The sequence below is a fragment of the Limanda limanda genome, chromosome 22 (genome assembly GCF_963576545.1).
Source record: "Limanda limanda chromosome 22, fLimLim1.1, whole genome shotgun sequence".
Lineage (NCBI taxonomy): Eukaryota > Metazoa > Chordata > Actinopteri > Pleuronectiformes > Pleuronectidae > Limanda > Limanda limanda.
In genome coordinates, this window is record NC_083657.1 from 13,522,237 (window position 1) to 13,541,942 (window position 19,706).

At 42.8% G+C, this 19,706-nt stretch overlaps 3 protein-coding genes across 3 annotated transcripts; 2 read left to right on the forward strand and 1 right to left on the reverse strand.

The window, feature by feature from the left end:
• Positions 1–478: 478 nt before the first annotated feature.
• cldn7a (claudin 7a) lies at positions 479–5,498 on the forward strand. The gene is made up of 4 exons (XM_061066449.1): positions 479–701; positions 2,661–2,825; positions 4,689–4,773; positions 5,330–5,498. The coding sequence occupies exons 1-4, from the start codon at positions 479–481 to the stop codon at positions 5,496–5,498; spliced, it is 642 nt and encodes a 213-aa protein (XP_060922432.1).
• A 3,005-nt stretch (positions 5,499–8,503) lies between these two features.
• si:dkey-112a7.4 (uncharacterized) lies at positions 8,504–10,549 on the reverse strand. Its single transcript, XM_061095894.1, has 3 exons — positions 10,435–10,549; positions 9,879–10,210; positions 8,504–9,016 (listed from the first exon to the last, which is right to left on the reverse strand). Exons 2-3 carry the CDS (start codon positions 10,051–10,053, stop codon positions 8,937–8,939), a joined length of 255 nt encoding a protein of 84 aa, XP_060951877.1. The 5' UTR covers positions 10,054–10,210; positions 10,435–10,549; the 3' UTR covers positions 8,504–8,936.
• Positions 10,550–14,760: 4,211 nt separating this feature from the next.
• LOC133028683 (cornifelin homolog B-like) lies at positions 14,761–17,505 on the forward strand. The gene is made up of 3 exons (XM_061095643.1): positions 14,761–14,860; positions 14,945–15,099; positions 17,335–17,505. Exons 1-3 carry the CDS (start codon positions 14,761–14,763, stop codon positions 17,503–17,505), a joined length of 426 nt encoding a protein of 141 aa, XP_060951626.1.
• Positions 17,506–19,706: the final 2,201 nt, after the last annotated feature.

The window sequence follows — 19,706 nt, forward strand, 5'->3', positions numbered from 1 at the left end:
AAATAACTTTTTATTTATTTAACAAATTAGCCCCAAAATACACCTTGGCACAAGAAAAGTCTTAACAAAATAAAGAATTTCAAAATAAAGTGTGGATGAGTTTAAAACGGTCGTGAACGGTGACAACAACCACAACAACAACAACAACCTGTTGCTGTTGCTAGAGGCACGTGTGGAGGCATTTCCCAGCAGCAACTCCAGGGGCTCGCAGCTCCATGCATCAGCAGTCATGATAATTACACACCCACTTCACACCAGCAGCCACATCTTGGAAGCCCATCCCCGACTCAAGACCCCCGGCACACACCTCAGGAGCCACACGGACCCCGCTTCAGCAGCATCCTTTACCGACCGTTATCCGAACTTGAGAGCATTGAATCTGTGGAGATCTCCAACTTGCGGAGGCTGATTCGTGCGCAGCCGCATCATTTGATTCTTTTGAGGGGGGGAGAAAGTTGATTTTTTTTTCTTTTTAACGATGGCCAACTCCGGGATCCAGCTGCTGGGATTCTTCCTGTCTCTCATCGGCGTCGTGGGGCTGATCATCGGGACCGTTCTGCCGCAGTGGAAGATGTCCGCGTACATCGGGGACAACATCATCACGGCCGTGGCCATGTACCAGGGACTGTGGATGTCCTGCGCGTTCCAGAGCACCGGGCAGCTCCAGTGCAAGATCTACGACTCCATCCTGCAGCTGGACAGTGAGTAGGACTCCATCTGACTTCATCTGTGCATCCATGTGCTTACTTCTTCTTTTGTTTATTATTTGATTCCATTAAAGTGCAGAGTTGTGTCCTCCTCCTCCATCCTTCCTTCATTTAAAAGCCCCCCTGTGAACCTCACTGTTTTTTACTGATCAGCTTCACAGCCCTCAGGGTGCAATCTGCTCATCACATCCCATAATTACCATCCACTGTTATCATTAGCAGATACAATGTGTACATTATCTTCTCCTCCATTAGGCGTCCTTCCATAGAGGCAGCTAAACAGGGGGGAGTGGGAAAAAGAAGTGATGAGGGTTAAAAAGTTTAGGAAATCTTCCTCCCACCTCCTTAAACATAAACTCACTTACAAGGTGACACATCAAGCAAGCAGCATTCCTTCTGAATGGGCCCAGAAGAAAAAACTATTTTAATGTATTGCCTATTCTTATTTCTATTTTGTATTAATCACTCTCCGCTGCTTAAACTAGTGAATTTGCCCATCAATCAATAAAGATGATCTTATCTTATCTTCCCATACAACAAACTGCAGCTCTGCTTCACCAGGATCTCTGTATTAAAAAAAACAGACACAACAACACGGCAATTATTGCAAAAGATGTTGCCAAAAATAATCTGTGTCTACACGGTGGCCATGGTAACTAAACCACAGAGCGTGCAGGCATCACAACTCTCTGCTGGACACAAACCATCACTATGATTTGTTATGATTAATGACAGTTATTCGAGGGGACGTGCCCACCGGCCGGGCAGCGATAACTGCGTTGCACCTAATTTGCTGACTGACAATGATGGAGGTCATCAAAGTCTCTGGAGTAAATTTGAATTCCGATGGCAATAATGACTTATACTTTCTTTGCAAACATCATTAAATACAAAAACTGTATTCGATCTAACTGATGGAATCACAATATATCTGGTGGATTCTTATACACTGATTGCGTTATGTTGACTGAATAAAGTAGGCTTAGTAATGAGCTGGATAACAGGCAATATGGCCTTTGGTGTCTGACCCTTTGCCTTTCTGAGATAATCTGATTCATACAATTTGAAGTAACAGGGGCCTCATACATGTTGTTATGGTGCAGATTGCTGAATTAAAACAAAGTGGGGGCCCACAGCTCATCTTTGAAGTGGTTCATTACCCATGATTGGATAAAATGGATTCATTCAGTTGTGTGCGACTGTGCCCATCCTGCTCTGCAATCTGCATTTGCCATTTAATCCACCCTATTGTTTCCCATTCCCTCGGTTTTATAGAGTTCTCCCTCTTCTCTCTCTTTCTCTCTCTCTCTCTCATCTACATCCTCTTCCCCTCAGTGTCTCTCTACCCATCCCTCAATCCCTCCCTAGCTGCTGGAGGGTTTTGTTTGTTTGGACAGGGCAGGGATGGCCTAGACTGGCACAGACTGGTTCTAGGTGGACGGAGGGTGGTGGTGGTGGTGGGGGTGGGGGTGTTGGGGCACCCTTGTGGTGGGTTTACAGTGTGAAGGGGGGGAGGCGGGAGGCGGGAGGTGCTGACGGATGATGATCCTGGGATCCTCACAGTCGTGGCAGAGCCGGCCTCCACCTCTCTAACAGCCCCAGATGGGGGGGGGGAGACAGTGGAACACAGAGTGTTTGTGTGTGCCGATGTGTGACAGTGTGTATCCCATGGTTTCTCTTCCAGGAAAAGCTCACATAAAAGTGTCCTGAAAGGCTTCTATGAATGTAGTTCACAGCCTCGGCACACACTCATAAAGCTTCTTTGATAGGACAGTTTATTAGTCACTCCTCATTGTTTTCTACACAGCACGTTTGCACTTTGCAAATAGGATTCAATATTAGACTTGATGAGCTCCTTCCCCACATTCCACTACAGGAAAGAGCACACATCTACTGTACTCCTCTTATAAAAATGATAACTATTTCCTCCCCCTCTTTCTCCGTCTCCCCCAGGTTCGCTTCAGGCCACTCGTGCCTTGATGATAGTTGGCATCATCGTGTCAATCGCAGGCTTGGGCGTGGCCTGCATGGGAATGAAGTGCACCACCTGTGGAGGGGCCAACAAACTGCGCAAGTCCCGCATCGCCATGACAGGGGGCATCATCCTCCTTGTGGGCGGTGAGGAGGGGCATGCTCCTTTTATTACATTTTCACCGATTAGTTTCCACAGCCACTGCAGTGATTTACAGTGCATGTAAGGTTCATTGACTAACCAGTCTCATCAAAGGGTAGAAGACCACTGGATAAGTTAAAGAGGTCATTTTATTTAATAAATAATAAAACCATGGTCATAAAATGAAGGCAAAGCATCTGAGCTTGTAATATTCCTATGTATCCAAGTTTTTAGACATGAACTCTGGAGGATGTCCACACAATTGGGTCCGGAATTGCTTTGGGGTTTGCCTTTTTGCAGCAGGAGACTTTACGCAACAACACAGAAATCTCAGGGGCAGTCAGGTGATGGGTGGAGCAACAGATTCCCACATCATCCAGAGTTTTTCCTAAGGGGCTGGTTGGAGAGAAACCCCTCAGAAAGTCAGCGGCCTCTCAATCGGACGGTTGCGTTCTGACATACAGCCTCTTTCTTCAGTTCAGTGCATGTCTGAGAGCAGCTTACTTGGAGAAAAAAGACTCTCTCCTTGCAATGGTTTGAACGCCAAGGGTCAGCTGCACCACAGGTTGGTTGCTTCCTCACAGTCTTCACTGTAGATATTCAAAATCGCTCTTCAAGGAGCCCAATTATGTCATAAAACTGCGGCACATTGACCCTGGCCTGCAGAACCCAGGAGAGAAATGAGGGACCTCTTAACAGATATTCACTTGAATCGTACATGCATCCTACAGGCATACGGCATAGTTGAGGTGAGAGCCCTTTTAAATATTCATTTAGGTTCACAGGCATAACATACCTGCGCACATTGGTGGACCACTGTGTTTGCTGCAGGTGGTTTAAATACACTGCAGAGTGGAGGCACACTCAGACACCTGCCTTCAATCCTCATCTAAATCACATCCATCGGCTCACAGCAAACGTGAAGTCACAGGCTGTGTCACATGTAAAATTGTTTATTTACACTTTATATTATACCTTTAGGAAAAAAACGCCGCTCCTATTTGCTCCTCGTCTCTGCTGCGAGTGCAGTGCATGATGGTACATATTGCTCGGTAGCAACCATAAGTTGTAGACAATTTTTCATGATGCATCATGGGAAACAATGAGTGCACTATATAGGCAATACAAAATTTCACTTAACATTCAGACACCACTACAAAATGGTCAGCCCATGATAAAGTGGACTGTATAGTGATAAGTGAGTGATTTTGGACACAGCTACACACACACACACACACACACACACACACACACACACACACACACACGAAAACCCTACCAAGTAGTGAGCCACCAACTAGTGTGAAAGTGAGCCAGTGTGATGGTATTAATAGTTTTTGCACCGTGTTACACGTACTTTTTCATGTCAGGTGTGAATGTGAAAATAAGCAAACAAAGAATAGTCATTTTGCTTTTTCTCAACTTGGCCAAGCCTCTTTTTCATACTCATCGGACCTTTCAGTGAAGCCTGCAAACTAAAGCCGCTGAACTCGTGAGCAGCTGAAATACTTGAGAGATGATCCAGCCCCAGTTGTAAGAAGTTTCATCCTGACTCACCTCACCATCACACAGTGGCTTAGATCTCCTGTACATCACTCAATAGGTGGGAGGAAGTTTGATCCCGAGTTCAAACAGCTTTCCTCCCACTCCTCTGCCCCGGCCCTTTAGAGGTCACAAGACTGAATGAGACCACTTCTCCTGATTCTAACGTAAAGGGTCAAACTGGCTCTGAAGAGACCGGGAACACTGAAGGCTAACTGTGCTGTAGTCCATAGCTACCTGGTGACTACAAAGGGGAATTCAAAGCATGTCTGATCTCTCAAGATTTGATGACGGACTGATTGACGGTTGACTTTCTCTCCTCTCAGGGCTTTGTGCCATCGTAGCGTGCTCCTGGTTTGCTCATAATGTCATCCGGGCTTTCTACAACCCCTACACTCCAGTCAACACCAAGTGAGTAACCCCAGTAACTGTACATAGAGGAGACCATTACCACAATCACATCAGTCTGTGAAATATGAAGCTACACACAACAGATGGTTAACTTAGCTTAGTTTAAAGACTAGAATAACAATGTGTGTTAAAACGTGTAGCTTGATTCATAAAGAAAGTTCCATATATACATATCTATATACTTTACATATATAGAAGTGAGATCAAACATTTTGCAGATAGAAAACAAGTATTATCCAAAATGTAGAACTATTCCTTTAAATTTGAATGTATTGTACAGACACTATAATGTTTCTATCTGCTGTACTGCATTTGTTACTATACTAAACATATTGTCATATGATGATATATTCTTTTTTAACAGATTAATCAGAACAGTTGTGATGATAATACAGTTTATAGATAAATGAATCAGGGATCAACAAAATATATAATTGATATAATGTAGATAATGTAAAACACTTGAAGGACCATATTGAATTAATAAGTTACTCTTCATTCTCTTGCTGTATAAGTATAATTTTCACAGTAGTATTGCTCTTTCTTTCTCCGACAGGTTCGAGTTCGGCGCCGCCATCTTCATCGCGTGGGGGGGCTCCCTCCTGGACGTCCTGGGCGGGGCCATGATGGCCGCTTCCTGTCCGAGGAAGAAGCAGGTTTCCAAATATCCGTCCATGGCCAGTTCCCGCTCCGGTGCTCAGAGCGGCACCAAGGAATACGTCTGAGAGCGCCCCCATGTCTTTTACTCTGCGGTGGGACTCAGACAAAGAAGCCCCCCCCACACCAACACACACACTTTGTTGCAGCATCAGCGGAAAGTCAAACTGAAGTTGTGAATCACAGATGCAAAGAAACGTGACATTTATTTTTCCTTTCCTTTCAGGCCTTTGATAACCCCCTCCCCCCCACCCTGACTATCACACAGCAGTCCCACTTTTTCCACGAACAATGTCTCACACCCCGTCCACACATTCCACAATTGTTTACAAGTGGAGCCTCGCAAACACATTATAATTGGATCCCCTGACTTAATCGACAACCCCTCAGGAGTGGAACCTCTTGTGGCCTAAAGCGTGGACTGCAGCCAACACTCGCACGTCCGTGTCAGAACCGACGTCTATTAGCGGTTGCCATGTAATTGAAAGTAATCAATTTCTAGTTTGGTGTTTGGGCTGTGAATCAGGGGTGGGGTGTGTGTGGGGGGGGGGGGGGTCTGTACAACAGGCTGACAATACAGTGTTTTATATTAAGCGGTGGTGGTTCTAAAATAGCTTTTGCGATGGGGCAGGGTGCGACTTCACACACAGGGCTCACTCTGTAGGGTGAGCGTATCACACAGGCCCTTTTTTTTACGACAACACTCACTACAGGCCCCGCCCCTCTTCATACCGGTCTGTTACAAACCCGGCTCAGCGAGGAAATATTTCATCGCCCGGTCACAGCCTCCATATTCGCCACCATGAGAATAAACTGCCTCTATTTATTTTGTAGGGTTTATTTGGCTCATGTGTAGATTGACATAATCGGTAGTTCACTGTGGCCCCTTTTTTTGTAGCTGTCATGTGATTGTTAAGATGTGTTGTGCTCTGAACAGTGTCTGCTGTTTTTTTTAATGTCATAGTTTTATACTCTTGGCTCCTCCAGCAGGTAATGGTGTCATGGAAAAAAGGAATGAAAGAACATTTTTAACATGTACAACTGAACTTATATAATAAAGACATTGCAACATTGGTAATCGAGTTGTGGTCAAACTGTGATTAACTAGAATGGCACTCAGTAGAGTAATACCTCTGCTAAGACCCGAAAGTCACCCTTATGAAAACACAATGAATTTCTCTAGAGCTGGATTTTTGTTTTGGTCTTCACCAAGTTGCATAAATATAGGTCTTCTTAGCTTTTTTTAAATAAAGATCCATGAATTTTTCTCTGAGATATTGCCCTGTCTCGCGATGTTAAAGAAAGTGATTCGTATCTGCACCAAAGTTTAATGGCTTCTTCCTTGGGTCATAACCCACAGCTCCCCCAAATTTCATGGAATTCAGCTAAGTAGTTTTTGTGTAAACCTGATCACAGACAGACACATGCAGAAGAAAGATTATCTCCTTGGGGGAAGTATCACAAATTTACCTCTGTTAGAATTAAGAGAATCTTTTCAAAATCACTTAGCATTAAATTATTTAGCTTGCCACCAATTGTCTTGGCTGAAGGTGGTAAGTTCTTTTTTTCCATTTACTTTTATTTCACAGAAATTCACTGTATTATCTTTGTTTTTAATTCAGTGTAAATGCTACAAAATGCAGTAAATTAAGATTTTTTAAAGTATTAATCAAAAACAAAATGTTGTAATATCTAAATTAATATAAAGATAATTTATAAATTTTTAAATTAAATTGGTTAATGGTCTTGAAAACATTGGATTCTATGTAAAGGTAGCAGATGTGATAGTTGTGTGATAGTAAAAAGAATCATAACACAGAAATTACAAGTCAGGTAGATGCATTTTTAAGTATCAATCACTGCATTTCGCTGTTTCAGAACACAACGGACAAAAGTGCATCAGAACAGAGAAAAAAAACTTGCAAATCAGCCATGTTTAAGTACATTCACTTAACATAACACAAAATGCAAAGATACCACGAAGATTTGTCTGTATATTTCTCGAGATTGCGTCACGAGACGTCGACCGTTTCCATGCAAACGGCGGCCGCGAAAAAATCCTGAACGACGACCTCCGAGTCGGAGAATAAGCTGTGAGTAAAACGCAGCGCTTCCGCGACGCAAAGTGAACTAGTAACAATTCCACAGCCAATTAAGTAACGTGACATCAGCCTGATCCTTTACAGACATTATGTCACTCCAAGGTCCACTGCAATCACCATTTAAAAATAGAAATCAATGTTAAGATTGTCTCAGCAATACGAGTTAATCCTAGGCTGCTTGTTTTCAGGATCCTATACTGCAATTGTAAAGCGACGGTTGACCTAATCTTCAAACAGTCAACCTGAACCTGCAATTCCCTATGACGCCATGTAGGAGCAGCTTAACAATCATCAATTGTAACTATATTACATATAATTTGGCATCCGGCTTTTTTTTTTTCATCCAAACATTGAGGAATTTCCATGAGCTTTTATCACATAGGTGCAGCCGACTACTGGGAAACCCCGGCGTCGGAAACAAAAACACAACCTTGTGTTGTCGTTTGTGATATTTAACTGCTGAGTCTGCAGCTCCAGCTCCAGCGACTCAGCGCCATCTAGTAAAAGAGCAAAAAACGGTGGCGTGGTCTGAAACCCTCCTCACACACAGCTAGCCCTTGGCAGCAGGAGAACCGGTCACTGATGCTCTTCACAGACTCCATGCATAGAATTCTGCAACATGTCACTGCACATAACAGGCATTCCCACAAAGTGCACCATTTGGAAAAAACATAGTAAAATCTCAAGTCGCACGGGACGGACGCAGTATCCGTCCGGAACCGAGAACGAAGAAGCCATAACAACACGGAGAAAGTCTCTCAGTTTGTTTAAATAATTAGCAGTAGTTGTTTTTTTCTTCTTCCTCTTCTTTTATAAATAGCGAGCTTTCATCCACTGGGGAAAAAATAGTACAGCGCTTGCATCAGTGTGAGAGTAGAGAACGATAGTCATTGCACAACCAAAAGCTTAATGTTTTACCTGCGTGATACACATGAACAGGCGTGTGTTACCCCCCCGCCCTCCCACCCCCCCAGACAAATCAGTAACCCTGGCCGGTGACCACTCGGGCGAGACGCCGCTCGTCCTCTCACCACCTGCTCAGTGCAACTTTAGAAATGTAGCCCTTTTTCTGAGAAGCTCTGAAAAATATACACGCTCTCCTACACATCCCACTCATAATCCTGATAGTCTGTGTTTGTGTCTGTGTGTGTGTGTGTCGGGGGGGTGCAATACAATTACTTCACAGTATGACCAAAGTTAAATAAACACTATATACAATCAGAGGCTTCGGCCGGTGGGTAACGAGCCGCCTTCTGTGCCGTGCTGAGCCATCAGACACTTTCAGTAGGACACTTGACGCGATCGAGGCCAAGATCGCCGACGTGGAGGTTTGGCGTCTCCCACTGAGGTGGGGGGGGCTTCTTCACTCTTTTTTTCTTTTTTTTTGGCACTTCATGGTGAAGTTTAGGAGATGGGAGAGAGGGTGACGGGACACTGCCCGTTGTTGTTCATGATGTCGTCCACGTCTTCGTCGTCCAAGTCCACTGAGGAGGGAAAAGGTCGAAAGGTCAGCGAGGGGCGACTCCACAGGACCAAGAGTCAAACTGGAGCGTAGATACAGTGAATCGATTTGATCCACATTAAGAAGTCAGCTTGTTCATGGCTACTGTTCCATGTTTCTTTATGCTAAGATAAGTCTGCTTTAGCTTCACATTAATCTACATAGACCTGATATACATTTATACATAAAAGAGAAAATGGAGAATGATGCTTCCAAAGAACTATTGCTGGGAAGATTTTACAATTTTCAAATAACCATGAGTGTTCGGAGATGACATTTATGTGATGACTGCACACCCTTGGCGACATTTTGGGCTGCAAATATCAGCTGTATTATTAACATTTCAATATTCTTCTTCTTCAATAAAGGAGAGAAATCCAATTTCTTCGTCTTAATCCCTGGGAATAGGCAGCTCGTGGAAGTACGTTTAAAATGTGTTCTCTAAATGGTCTGTTCATTTCTGCACCAAACATTGCATATGCAAAAGATAACTAAATAAAACTGTGTGTATTTCATGTTCTGTGGTTTGATTCTAATCTGCAGAGAGCATTATATAATGCTAATAATAAAAATCTTATTAGTCCTTGTTAGTAAACTAATGCTCCAGTCTTTACAACAATAATCTTACAAATTAAGGGGGAAATTCAGAGAAAAAAATAATGAATAATCAAGAAAGTAAAGAATGTAATTAAGAGAAAAGAACGATTGAAAAACAGGTGAATTAATACTTATTGCTGTTATGTATAATAACATTCTTTATCTATGCAGCTGCTGAACTCATCTTGTGTATTTTACATAAAGCTGCAGCGTCCTGCACCTGTCCAACCCAAGGGGACCTCACTCACCTTTCTTGGACCGACCGATCTGGCCCAGCTTGGGCGCCCTCTGTCCCAGTCTCTGCGGGTTGGACCCGCCGCCGTTGACCTGGGGGTGTCCCGGGTTGTACTGGCCCGCCGCGCCGGGCTGCCGGGGCGGCCCGGCGGGCGGGATGAGCTCGGGGACACCTGAAGCTCCGTACATCTCCCGATCGGCCGCTAGATGTCCTCCCACTCCAGGCGTCTCTGCGTCGTGTCTGCGGAGCCGCTCACTTCCGCAATGGCATCGAACGACGAATGTATGGACACAGCACGACAACCCGCTGGGGAGCGTGGGGGGGGGGGAGTCCTCCTCCGTGTGCCTGTGGATGGAAGCAGACACGTCCGTCATGAATAGTGGTCCTGCGTCAGGGGGCTCGGTGGCCGCTGCGCACCAACACTTGTTTACACTGAAATATAGAAACGATGTGTGCTTTTCCTCGAACAGGTGAAGCCAATGTTCCCCTGACGGTCACAGCAGCGGCACCGATCAATTCCGGTCGGATCCTTTACGAAACACCGTTAAACGTGATGAAGACGAGCTCACCTCTCTGTCGCTGAGGCCGCAGTTCAGAGCTGGATCCGCCAAACGCTGCTCGGGGAACTGTGTTGTTGTTTATCGGAGCTCTCTCTCTCTCTCTCTCTCTCTCTCTCTCTCTCTCTCTCTCTCTCTCTCTCTCTCTCTCTCTCTCTCTCTCTCTCTCTCTCTCTCTCTCTCTCTCTCTCTCTCTCTCTCTCTCTCTCTCTCTCTCTCTCTCTCTCTCTCTCTCTCTCTCTCTCTCTCTCTCTCTCTCTCTCTCTCTCTCTCTCTCTCTCTCTCGCTCTCGCTCTCGCTCTCGCTCTCGCTCTCTCTCTCTCTCGCTCTCTCTCTCTCTCTGGCTCTCTCTGTCTCTCTGATTTAAAGGGCCCTCTCGTCGTGTTCTCTGCCTCGGGGATTTCCTCGCATTGCGTCCTGACTCACTCACATGCACGTCACCGCCGGGGCCGATGAGAGAGACAGTGCTGACACCTCGGGGTTATGGCAGCGGAGGTGTGCCAAAGTTTTTTTGGAAGGCGCGCTGCGTAATTACGCACCGGCGGTCATACGCGAGAGTGACTTCGGCGTCAGCCAATGAGAAGCACGACTGGAATTTCCCCCCCTCCACCCCTCTAGGCATACATAACCCATGTACGTCTTCATGTAACATGCCGCTCAAGTTCTCACACTTTAAATAATATAATATACGTAATATATGTCAAACACAAATAAAACATAACTATTTTGAAAGGAGATTTAAAAGACTCCAACGATGTTGCTTCTCTTATCTCAGTAGGCGATTACAGAATATTAACCGAAACATCAGCGAACTCAAGGTCATGCTGTCAATTTTCAATACCCACATAAAACTGATGATTTAATACAATATTTAGGTTCTACAAAGCTGCTTAAAGTGGAGGGCAATGAATTTGGAAAAACTAATGTATCAATAATTCTGAGAAAGTTACTCTATGTGTCATGAATCAATAAATCAACATAAACAGTGCGTTAGTATTGGTATTAGGGATTATTTTTTGTTATTTTTTATATTTATGAGTCAAAAGTTGTAACATACATTTCACACAGAGGGGCCAATTATATGTCCCACATCCATTTACACTTCCTGATTTAATAAGGTGCATATTTCACTCCTTGTTTACTGTTAGCGCTATAGCTGTGATTCATAGACACTTATCATTGAACACTTTTTAAAAATTGGGACAAATTGTCGTATTTATGGTTAGTTTTGTCAGTAAGTGACTAATCTTTTTTTCAAGCCTACCGACAGGACACTGGAAATTTAGGGGCCAAACTTATTTTTAAGTTGAGGCCAGTGCCCCCCCGGTCCAACCCCTGGATTTACCCCAGGATACATTAAAATGTTTTGTTGTTCAGATCAGCTAATAAGATAATGTAAACTATTTCGTGAAAATAAATGCATATCCTAAGATTTTAGACGTATACAAATCAGTGTGAGGATGATTTTAGTCTCAGTTTTAAAGCATTGGTCGATAAACAGTTAAACCCGCTGAAACGGCTATCTCCAAATATAAAACATGTTGTGAATAAATCCATGCAGAGTTGATATTTTTTGCATATTTTACAACATTTAATTAAGCAGCAGTGTCTGACTTGTAAAATATAAACTTTGACACACAGCTCTGTTAATAAGTCAACCTCTACGGGGGGGAGACTGTAAATGGTTGATGAGTAATTCGTTATTTTTCCACATAAAGGACATCTTGCTCTTTTCCGCTGTGTGCAGCTTTATCGGCCGGATTTCGTCTGACCAAAAAGCAAAGGTACAGGGGTGGGTCAGATATTTGGGTTAAACATTTTCCACAGTGATGCTAAAACCCCTGAGAGAGACTGATGACTGAGGCAGATGAGTACAGTGCCCATTCCAAACCTCCCCGTTCTGTTCTAAACCATCCTGGACCTCTCATGATGCTGATGCAGAAGCCTGTGCTGGTGATTCAGGACGACCGTGGCCTTAAACTCTGGAGATAAGAAGCCTCTACTGAATATTACATTTCTGTCATCAAAGTGTGTGTGCTGCTCCTGGAATCGCATCTCATAGCTACACAACCTGATTTAGTTTTTTAAGAGCAAGCAAGAAATAAATCCCAAAAAGTTGTGCGGTCTTTGTGAATTAGTCATGGGAACAGGAATATGTGGTGATTAGATACAATGATACTTTGTTGTCAAAAATTCAATTGAAGACAATGTTGCCTCTTTTGAATCTTTGTATGTTTCCCCTTTGTCTTATATCCCTGTATAAATAGGATTATTATTGTTTTACAGTGTTAATAATCAGGTCCTGCTGTCACTGACCTGATTACTGACCTTCTACAGACAGCGAATGTCACCTGAGTTAATCTCCTGTGTGATCCCTGGTGTCAGCTGCAGCCCCTATGGAAGGGGCTTTTCTCCACTGAGGTCGGATTCCCTCCACCAGGCCGTTCCCGATCTCTTGTTTTGAACAAACAAAGACAAATCAGAAGCTATATTTATATATATTTTTATTTTATGGTGCTTCAGAGATGAAACCCTTGCTCAAGGTGCAATTTCTGTTTCTTATACAACGCTTATAAATGTATAAAAGAAAAGGAAGGTAAATAACACTTAAAGAGGCACCTATCTATAATATAATATAATATAATAGCTGAAGGATCATCAATGTCTCAACCACTTACACTGGATTTACTTTTTTTGCTGTTCCAGTTCAAATTTTCAGGAAGTATCCGACATTCCCTTCTTTTATTTCTGGTATTGATGACATGCACGTCCAAGAATCTGATGCATGATTCTCCAAAGTACGTGCCCAGGATATATTATATGAGGTGCAATTTAAAATGATGAAATTCAATACTATGATCCATATCTTATATTTGTATTTCTCATACATCACAATGTAGATTATTATAGGATTTATCCTGGTAATTGAGCAGAAAGTCCTAAAACACCTCTTCCAATTGAAATTCAAGGATATTTGAAAAAAAGGACATTCTGTGATGACATACACTATGTGTTATTTTTTTTGTAGCTTGACAGTTTTGTGGCTTTCAGTTGAGTAACTCTCATACCAAAACACTCCTCTTTTCCACTGATGGAGTGGAACTGACCTCTGTAGGTAATCAAATAGCTGACTGAAACTCCTGGTGTCAGGGATTCCTTGTTAGTCATCAGCTAATCTCTCACTCTGAGGAACCAAAACATTGTAGGTCAGCAGTCAGGGGAACAGAGCGCCTTGTTTTTGCCATCTTATCTGACGACTCCATATTTACACCAAAAACACTGCAGTCAAGCAAAGAGTGCACACACACACACACACACACACACACACACACACACACACACACACACACACACACACACACACACACACACACACACACACACACACACACACACACACACACATACACATGCAAATCAAACTGAGAAGGCAGTTGGACAGGAAAAAGTGAAACACAGTTGATAGCAAAACCGTCCTTTACTTGTTCCTCCAAGGATCTTTGGAAACTAAACTCTTAAACGGGTAAGTCATCTATTCTTTATCAACCCTGGTTGAGATTTCACTCTATCTACAGTGGTGGTGTAAATCATTGTGCTGACTGCAGCAGGTTGGATCAGAGCCATACTGAGAGAGAAAAGGTCAGTTATCCTTTACTCTGAGTTTGAGCTGAAGAATAACCAGACGTGGAGACATGCAGAGATAGATGCTTTCTGACTGGGGGGCGTGGAAGTTTGTTCTTAGCAAACAGCTCACTGGAGAGAAGCTCTAATCTTTTCCCAGTTTCCGGTAGATGATCAGTCATAGTCATTTTGAGTTCTCTCTAAATGTGGTTGATGTGTGGAGCTATAGAGACTTCATATCAAACACATCTCATATAAGTGCTCTTTACAAGAAGGGCACTCAGTAGAGCACATATCAACATCAATAATAATTATTAACATGATAATTTTATCTTTATTATTAATAATAATAATATTTACTAAGTATATCATGGCTTTATGAATGAAATGCAACATACCAATGAATTCACAAAATTTCAGATGGTGAACTTTCACTTAAAATAGTATGTTTTTAATGGTGTAGCTGCTGGATACGTCACTCATCACTGCATTACTGTCACTCATCCTAAACATGTTCTTTAGGTTGTTGAAAACCAACCACAGAAAACATTAGTCATGCTTTAGTCAGCAAGAACAGACGCAAATTATAACAAATTAACCATGACTGATGTGTTGTCGACTGTGATGGGGCATATTTGTATGATAAAAAAAGGAACATAGCAACACTCCATTATTCTTTTATTTATTTATTTGTGGCAGTGGATGGACAGTTCAGGTATGTCTCGACGGGTCGTCCAGGTCCAGCCGGAGAGCAGGGTTCCTGAGGCAGGTCAGTGGAGCACTGGCCTGTGTGAGTGCCATAAAGACATAGGGGACTGTAAGTACTCAGCATCACACATGGATTGACTGTATATCTGACCATCAGCGCTGAGTAACAGGTCATATTTTTGTGTACTTTCAGGCTGTTTTGCCCTGTGCTGCCTCCCAGTATTCACTTGCAAGGTGACCAGTGCAGTGGGGGCGTGTCCCTGCCTGCCTCTGCTGGACTGTATTGGCTGTGTGCCGCCGGCCGCTCTCGCCATGAGGGCCTCTGTAAGGGAACGATATGGTATACAGGTAATGAATAATAATAATAACATGGTGAGGTACAAGTTCAAAAAAATCCATCAGTTTTTGCCTCATGAACATCCCAACTGGATTGTTGGAGACTGTTTTTCAGAAGCAATTGGGAACTAAAATTCCACTTGTCCCGATTGCCTCCGCCAAGGCCAACCAGTCCTCCTAAATTTAATCCAGCAGTACCAAACTTCACAGACTCAGAGAGATTCCCCTTATTATTCTGGATTTGTTTTCCATCTAAATCCACTGATCTGGATCTTCAATAGGGGCAAAACTTACAGGGAATAGGAAATGGTCATGGCTGGGCTACTCAAGGAATATAGAGAGCATATTCCCTGATGTAATGTTTTAACAGTAGTACTGGAAAGCCTTTTTCCTGATTTTATTTCACATGTTCTCGCCCTGTGGAAAATGTGATTAAAACATGTACTATGTCGTGTCTACAGTTGTTTTCTGCTGCAGTCATTAATTCAGTTTTCCTTCGACATGTGGTGCATCTTAAACATGTGTTTCCCTGGGATGTTTTCCTGTTTCTCGCAGTTCAGTGAGTAACAGGAAAATCCGGGCACCAACTTGAACCACATTGTGTCTCGACCTCAATAACAAAGAGGTGCTGGGGCTTTGAAAAATTACCACTGCCGCTGAGATAATGACACGTTTCAGTGATGCAAGTGATGACTGGGCATAACTTTAGTGATGCAAACAGTAATTTGAATCTTTGTGGTGACGACAGATGAAACTAAGACTGAGGAAGCAGTGAAAGCAGGACATTAAATTAATAAATCTGCCCTAGAACTATAAATAACTAAATGAATAAACAGCAAACTGTTGTAGTTACCTTTAAGAAGCTGCTCAGGCTTCCCTGCCTATACTTCTGTGTGCATGTCCCACAGACATCAGCTCTCCATCACCAATCACTGCACATCCACATGCAATCAGTGCTTATCCAAGCCAAGATGCTAGTTTGACGTCGGACTAACCAGCTTTCGGGACAGTGGAGATAAGGCAGGAGGTGGGAGTGTTCGGAGGCCAGGCAGGCGGCGGCTGGAGCGCTGCCATGTTAGAAGGAGGTGGTTGGTAATGTTGGCTCCTCTGGAGGCGGAGTGGGCCGCTGTCAATATTGCCAGAGAATGAGCTACAGGAAGATGCCAGATAAGTTCTTATTGAAACAAGTCCCAGCATGTAGGTTGTATATAAAGCAAGGCAACAATTCTCCAGAAAGGCTTGTTTGTATCAGCACACATGTGAAACAGACAGCAGCAGTGAAAGTTCTGTTATTCTTCTGTGTGTCACCTGCACTCTAGTGACCTGTTGCTGCACTCTGCTTGAACTCTGTTTATCCTTTGTTTCGAGGAACTCAGCTGACTGATAAGCACCCTTATCATACATAACCCTATTTCCTGTCCAACACATGTAGCAGGCAGCCTATAAGTCACACCTTTACTGACTATACGTTCCAACCACAGAACAATACATTCACACACTCACACCCCGCCTTTTTTTTTTTGGTCAGGGCGTAACCTACATAGACATCTCACTCACAACACACCACCTCGCCTGTACGTGTGATCCTTTCTGCAGAAAGATTTTGCAAATAAACTTACATCAACGTTGTGGTCCCTTATGTCACGTTCCACTTTGAATTGGAGGGATTGATATTATGTTAGGTTTGGACTCAGCGTGGATGACGATGCAAGTAATAATAGGCGATCAGTTGAAAGTGCTGACTCATTATCGTGGAGGGGATATCACATGCACAGGCTGCACATATTCTTCTTGCTGTGGCGTTACGACTTCATGGATTCATCAACCCTTCACCCACCAGCTTTCCATCTTGACATCTCTCGCATGCTCTGCATCGTGGCTACTGTTGCTAAGAGCAAAGACTTGGCTGCAAGACACTTGTAACTGTGTCACTGACAAACACACATTCCGTAAAATACCTTACTTCTTCATGCACTTTGTTTGTAGCGTATTTACTTAATTTGTTGATCTTTTTATTATAAAGGAATGTAGTAAATTGATGACAATTTTGTATTTGTAGAGTGTGTTTGAAACTTAAATGAATACTGTTAAATACTAAGGATGATCATCAGTGCCACAGGTAAACGAAACACTCAACTGCATTGTACATCAGCGAAAAAACTGTCTTTCTCTGCACCTAAATGCAAATGTTCACCTTTTGTTCGAGCCTCCCACCTGTGTTCAGGCCTCTCTGTGTGTGTCTTACAGGGGAGTGTGTGGAGCGACTGCCTGTACGGATGCTGCTGCTATCCACTATCCTGGCTCCAGATCTCCAGAGAGCTGAAAAGGAGAGCAGCTTCCCACGCCTCCTCCTCCTCCTCCTCCTCATCGGCCAGATACACGGCTCTGACCCCCCTGCAGGGGGCGCACTTGGTCTAGACACATCCACCACTTTTACTTCAGCAGTCCTCCAGAGCCCAGGAGTTGATTTAATCACACTTCCTTCAGTCTGCAGCCGCTCCCTGTTACCTCGGAGAATTCAGCAGGGACACAATGTGTCCCACAGAGAGGAAAGCTCAGTTTGTTCAAAGATGAAGTGAAAGAACTGTGATGAAAGTCAAGCAGGGGTCCTTATGCAAGTTAGCTTGGGTTTTATTCGATTAGATTATGTTGGTGGTGGAAAGTAATCAAGTAAATTTACTCAAGTAGTTAAATACTTTACTCATGAATCCTATTTGAATGCAATATTTTCACTTTGTTCATATCAATTGTAGGCCAATGTTAGTATCATGCTATTTACCACACTAAGCAATAGTTAACTACATTAACAATTAGGATTTTACACACCCATGTGAAATGTATATATAAATATGCAATTTATTGTTACAGCTCAATTTTCTTTTTCCTAAAAACACAACATACCTAGTAGTCCCACAAAGGATTTATCCTCTAACATGGTTTTATCTGAATAATTATTTGAGTCTCAAAAGATACAAAAAGTCCAATATTTCCCAAAAGAGCAAAGGTTTAAACAAATGTTAAACAAACACAAGAGTGCATGTCTCCACCAGTCCCCTTAAATTTGATCAATTTGCACAATATTTCACACACTAATAGACTTTAGTTACTTAAATATGCCTTTTTTTCATCAAGATCCATGAATTATTCCCTGGTAAAACAGTGAACATGTTGAAATGTGCCTTGCAACATAAAATACAAATTAATATCTGCCCCCTGCTCCAGATCTGCACCACAAAAGTAAGGGGGGTCCTGTCTGTCACTCACCACATCCCTTCATCAAGTTTCATGGAAATCCTTTGTTGTTTTTCATTATTAACAAACAAACTGACAGGGGTGAAAATTAAGGTAAAAACCTTAAAGGCTTTCAGAGGCCAACCTATTTTTTCCACTCACCTCTGACCTTACTTACTCATCTCTTTATGCAACTGGTTTTGTGTTTTATTCCTACATTCAGTTGTGTGGCCTCTTCCTTTGACCCGCTATATTTTGTGTATGTGTGACGATCCCTTAGAATCAACTAAGGGAGATTGGTTTGTTTTTAAATGTGCTACCAATCTCTCCAATGAAACCTCAATGAGGTTTTCTACCTGAGGACCTGTGAATTGTCATGTTTTTGTGTTCTATTGTCTATGTATAGAAACAAAAATTCAGATCTGGAAACATTTTATAATGGTTAAACAGACAAGGGTGAAAACAAAACTTGAATCCGAGCAAATGGCAGCGGCAACAACAAGAGAAGGATGGAGAACATTCAAACAACAGCTCAGAGCCACGTGTCCCATGTGCCAGGGAGGATGAACATTTTAGGACATTCTCTTTTCTTCTTATCATTCCCCCATCTGAGAACTGACTTGCACTTTAAATAACGAGGTCATGTTGTGGTACAATGACGTGTGAGATTTTACCAGATGCGTGACGGCCAGATAGGCTCGATGTCTGACTATCAAAAGCTCTGACGCCCGTCAGACAGGACGGACCAGTCGCTGACATGCACGCTGCGTTGTCCCAGTCACGATCACCACATCTCGGCGGGTTTATAAGATGCCACAGTGCCCTGCAAAGTCGTCAACATTTGGGATTTGTCCCCAAAGTCTCTTCTCCCTCCAATTGGACAGACGGTAAGGTAGGACAATCTGCTAAAGGAACAATTTTTTATTTTATTATTTTTAATTTTTAGAGTTGGCATTCAAGAAACCCTCAAAATGGTTTATCAATGGTTTTGCAACCCACTAAGTATGCTGTAACTTGAGGTGACGAATTGCAACACACAGCTGTCAAGGAAATTCTGCAACCTGTGCATTTATGAAACCCTTTCAAAGAAAACAGAAGTAGACCAAATCTTTATTCAAAACGGTTCCTAGGAACCACCTAGTTAGCATTTCTTGGAGATGTTGTTCTGCATTTTATTCTATTTCAGAAAAAAAAACAATTAATTTCATTGGACATTAAGATCTGAATCTCACTTTATTTTACCTACAGCTGTTTCTGTTTTAGTTGACTCATCTGTTTTAATAGATTTTTTTTGCTTCAAGTAAAATTGCATATGCTTTTATCTATTCCTACTGCTTTCATATTTAGCTTTTGCAAATTTGACTGTCTACTATTTGTGTTTTCTTGGT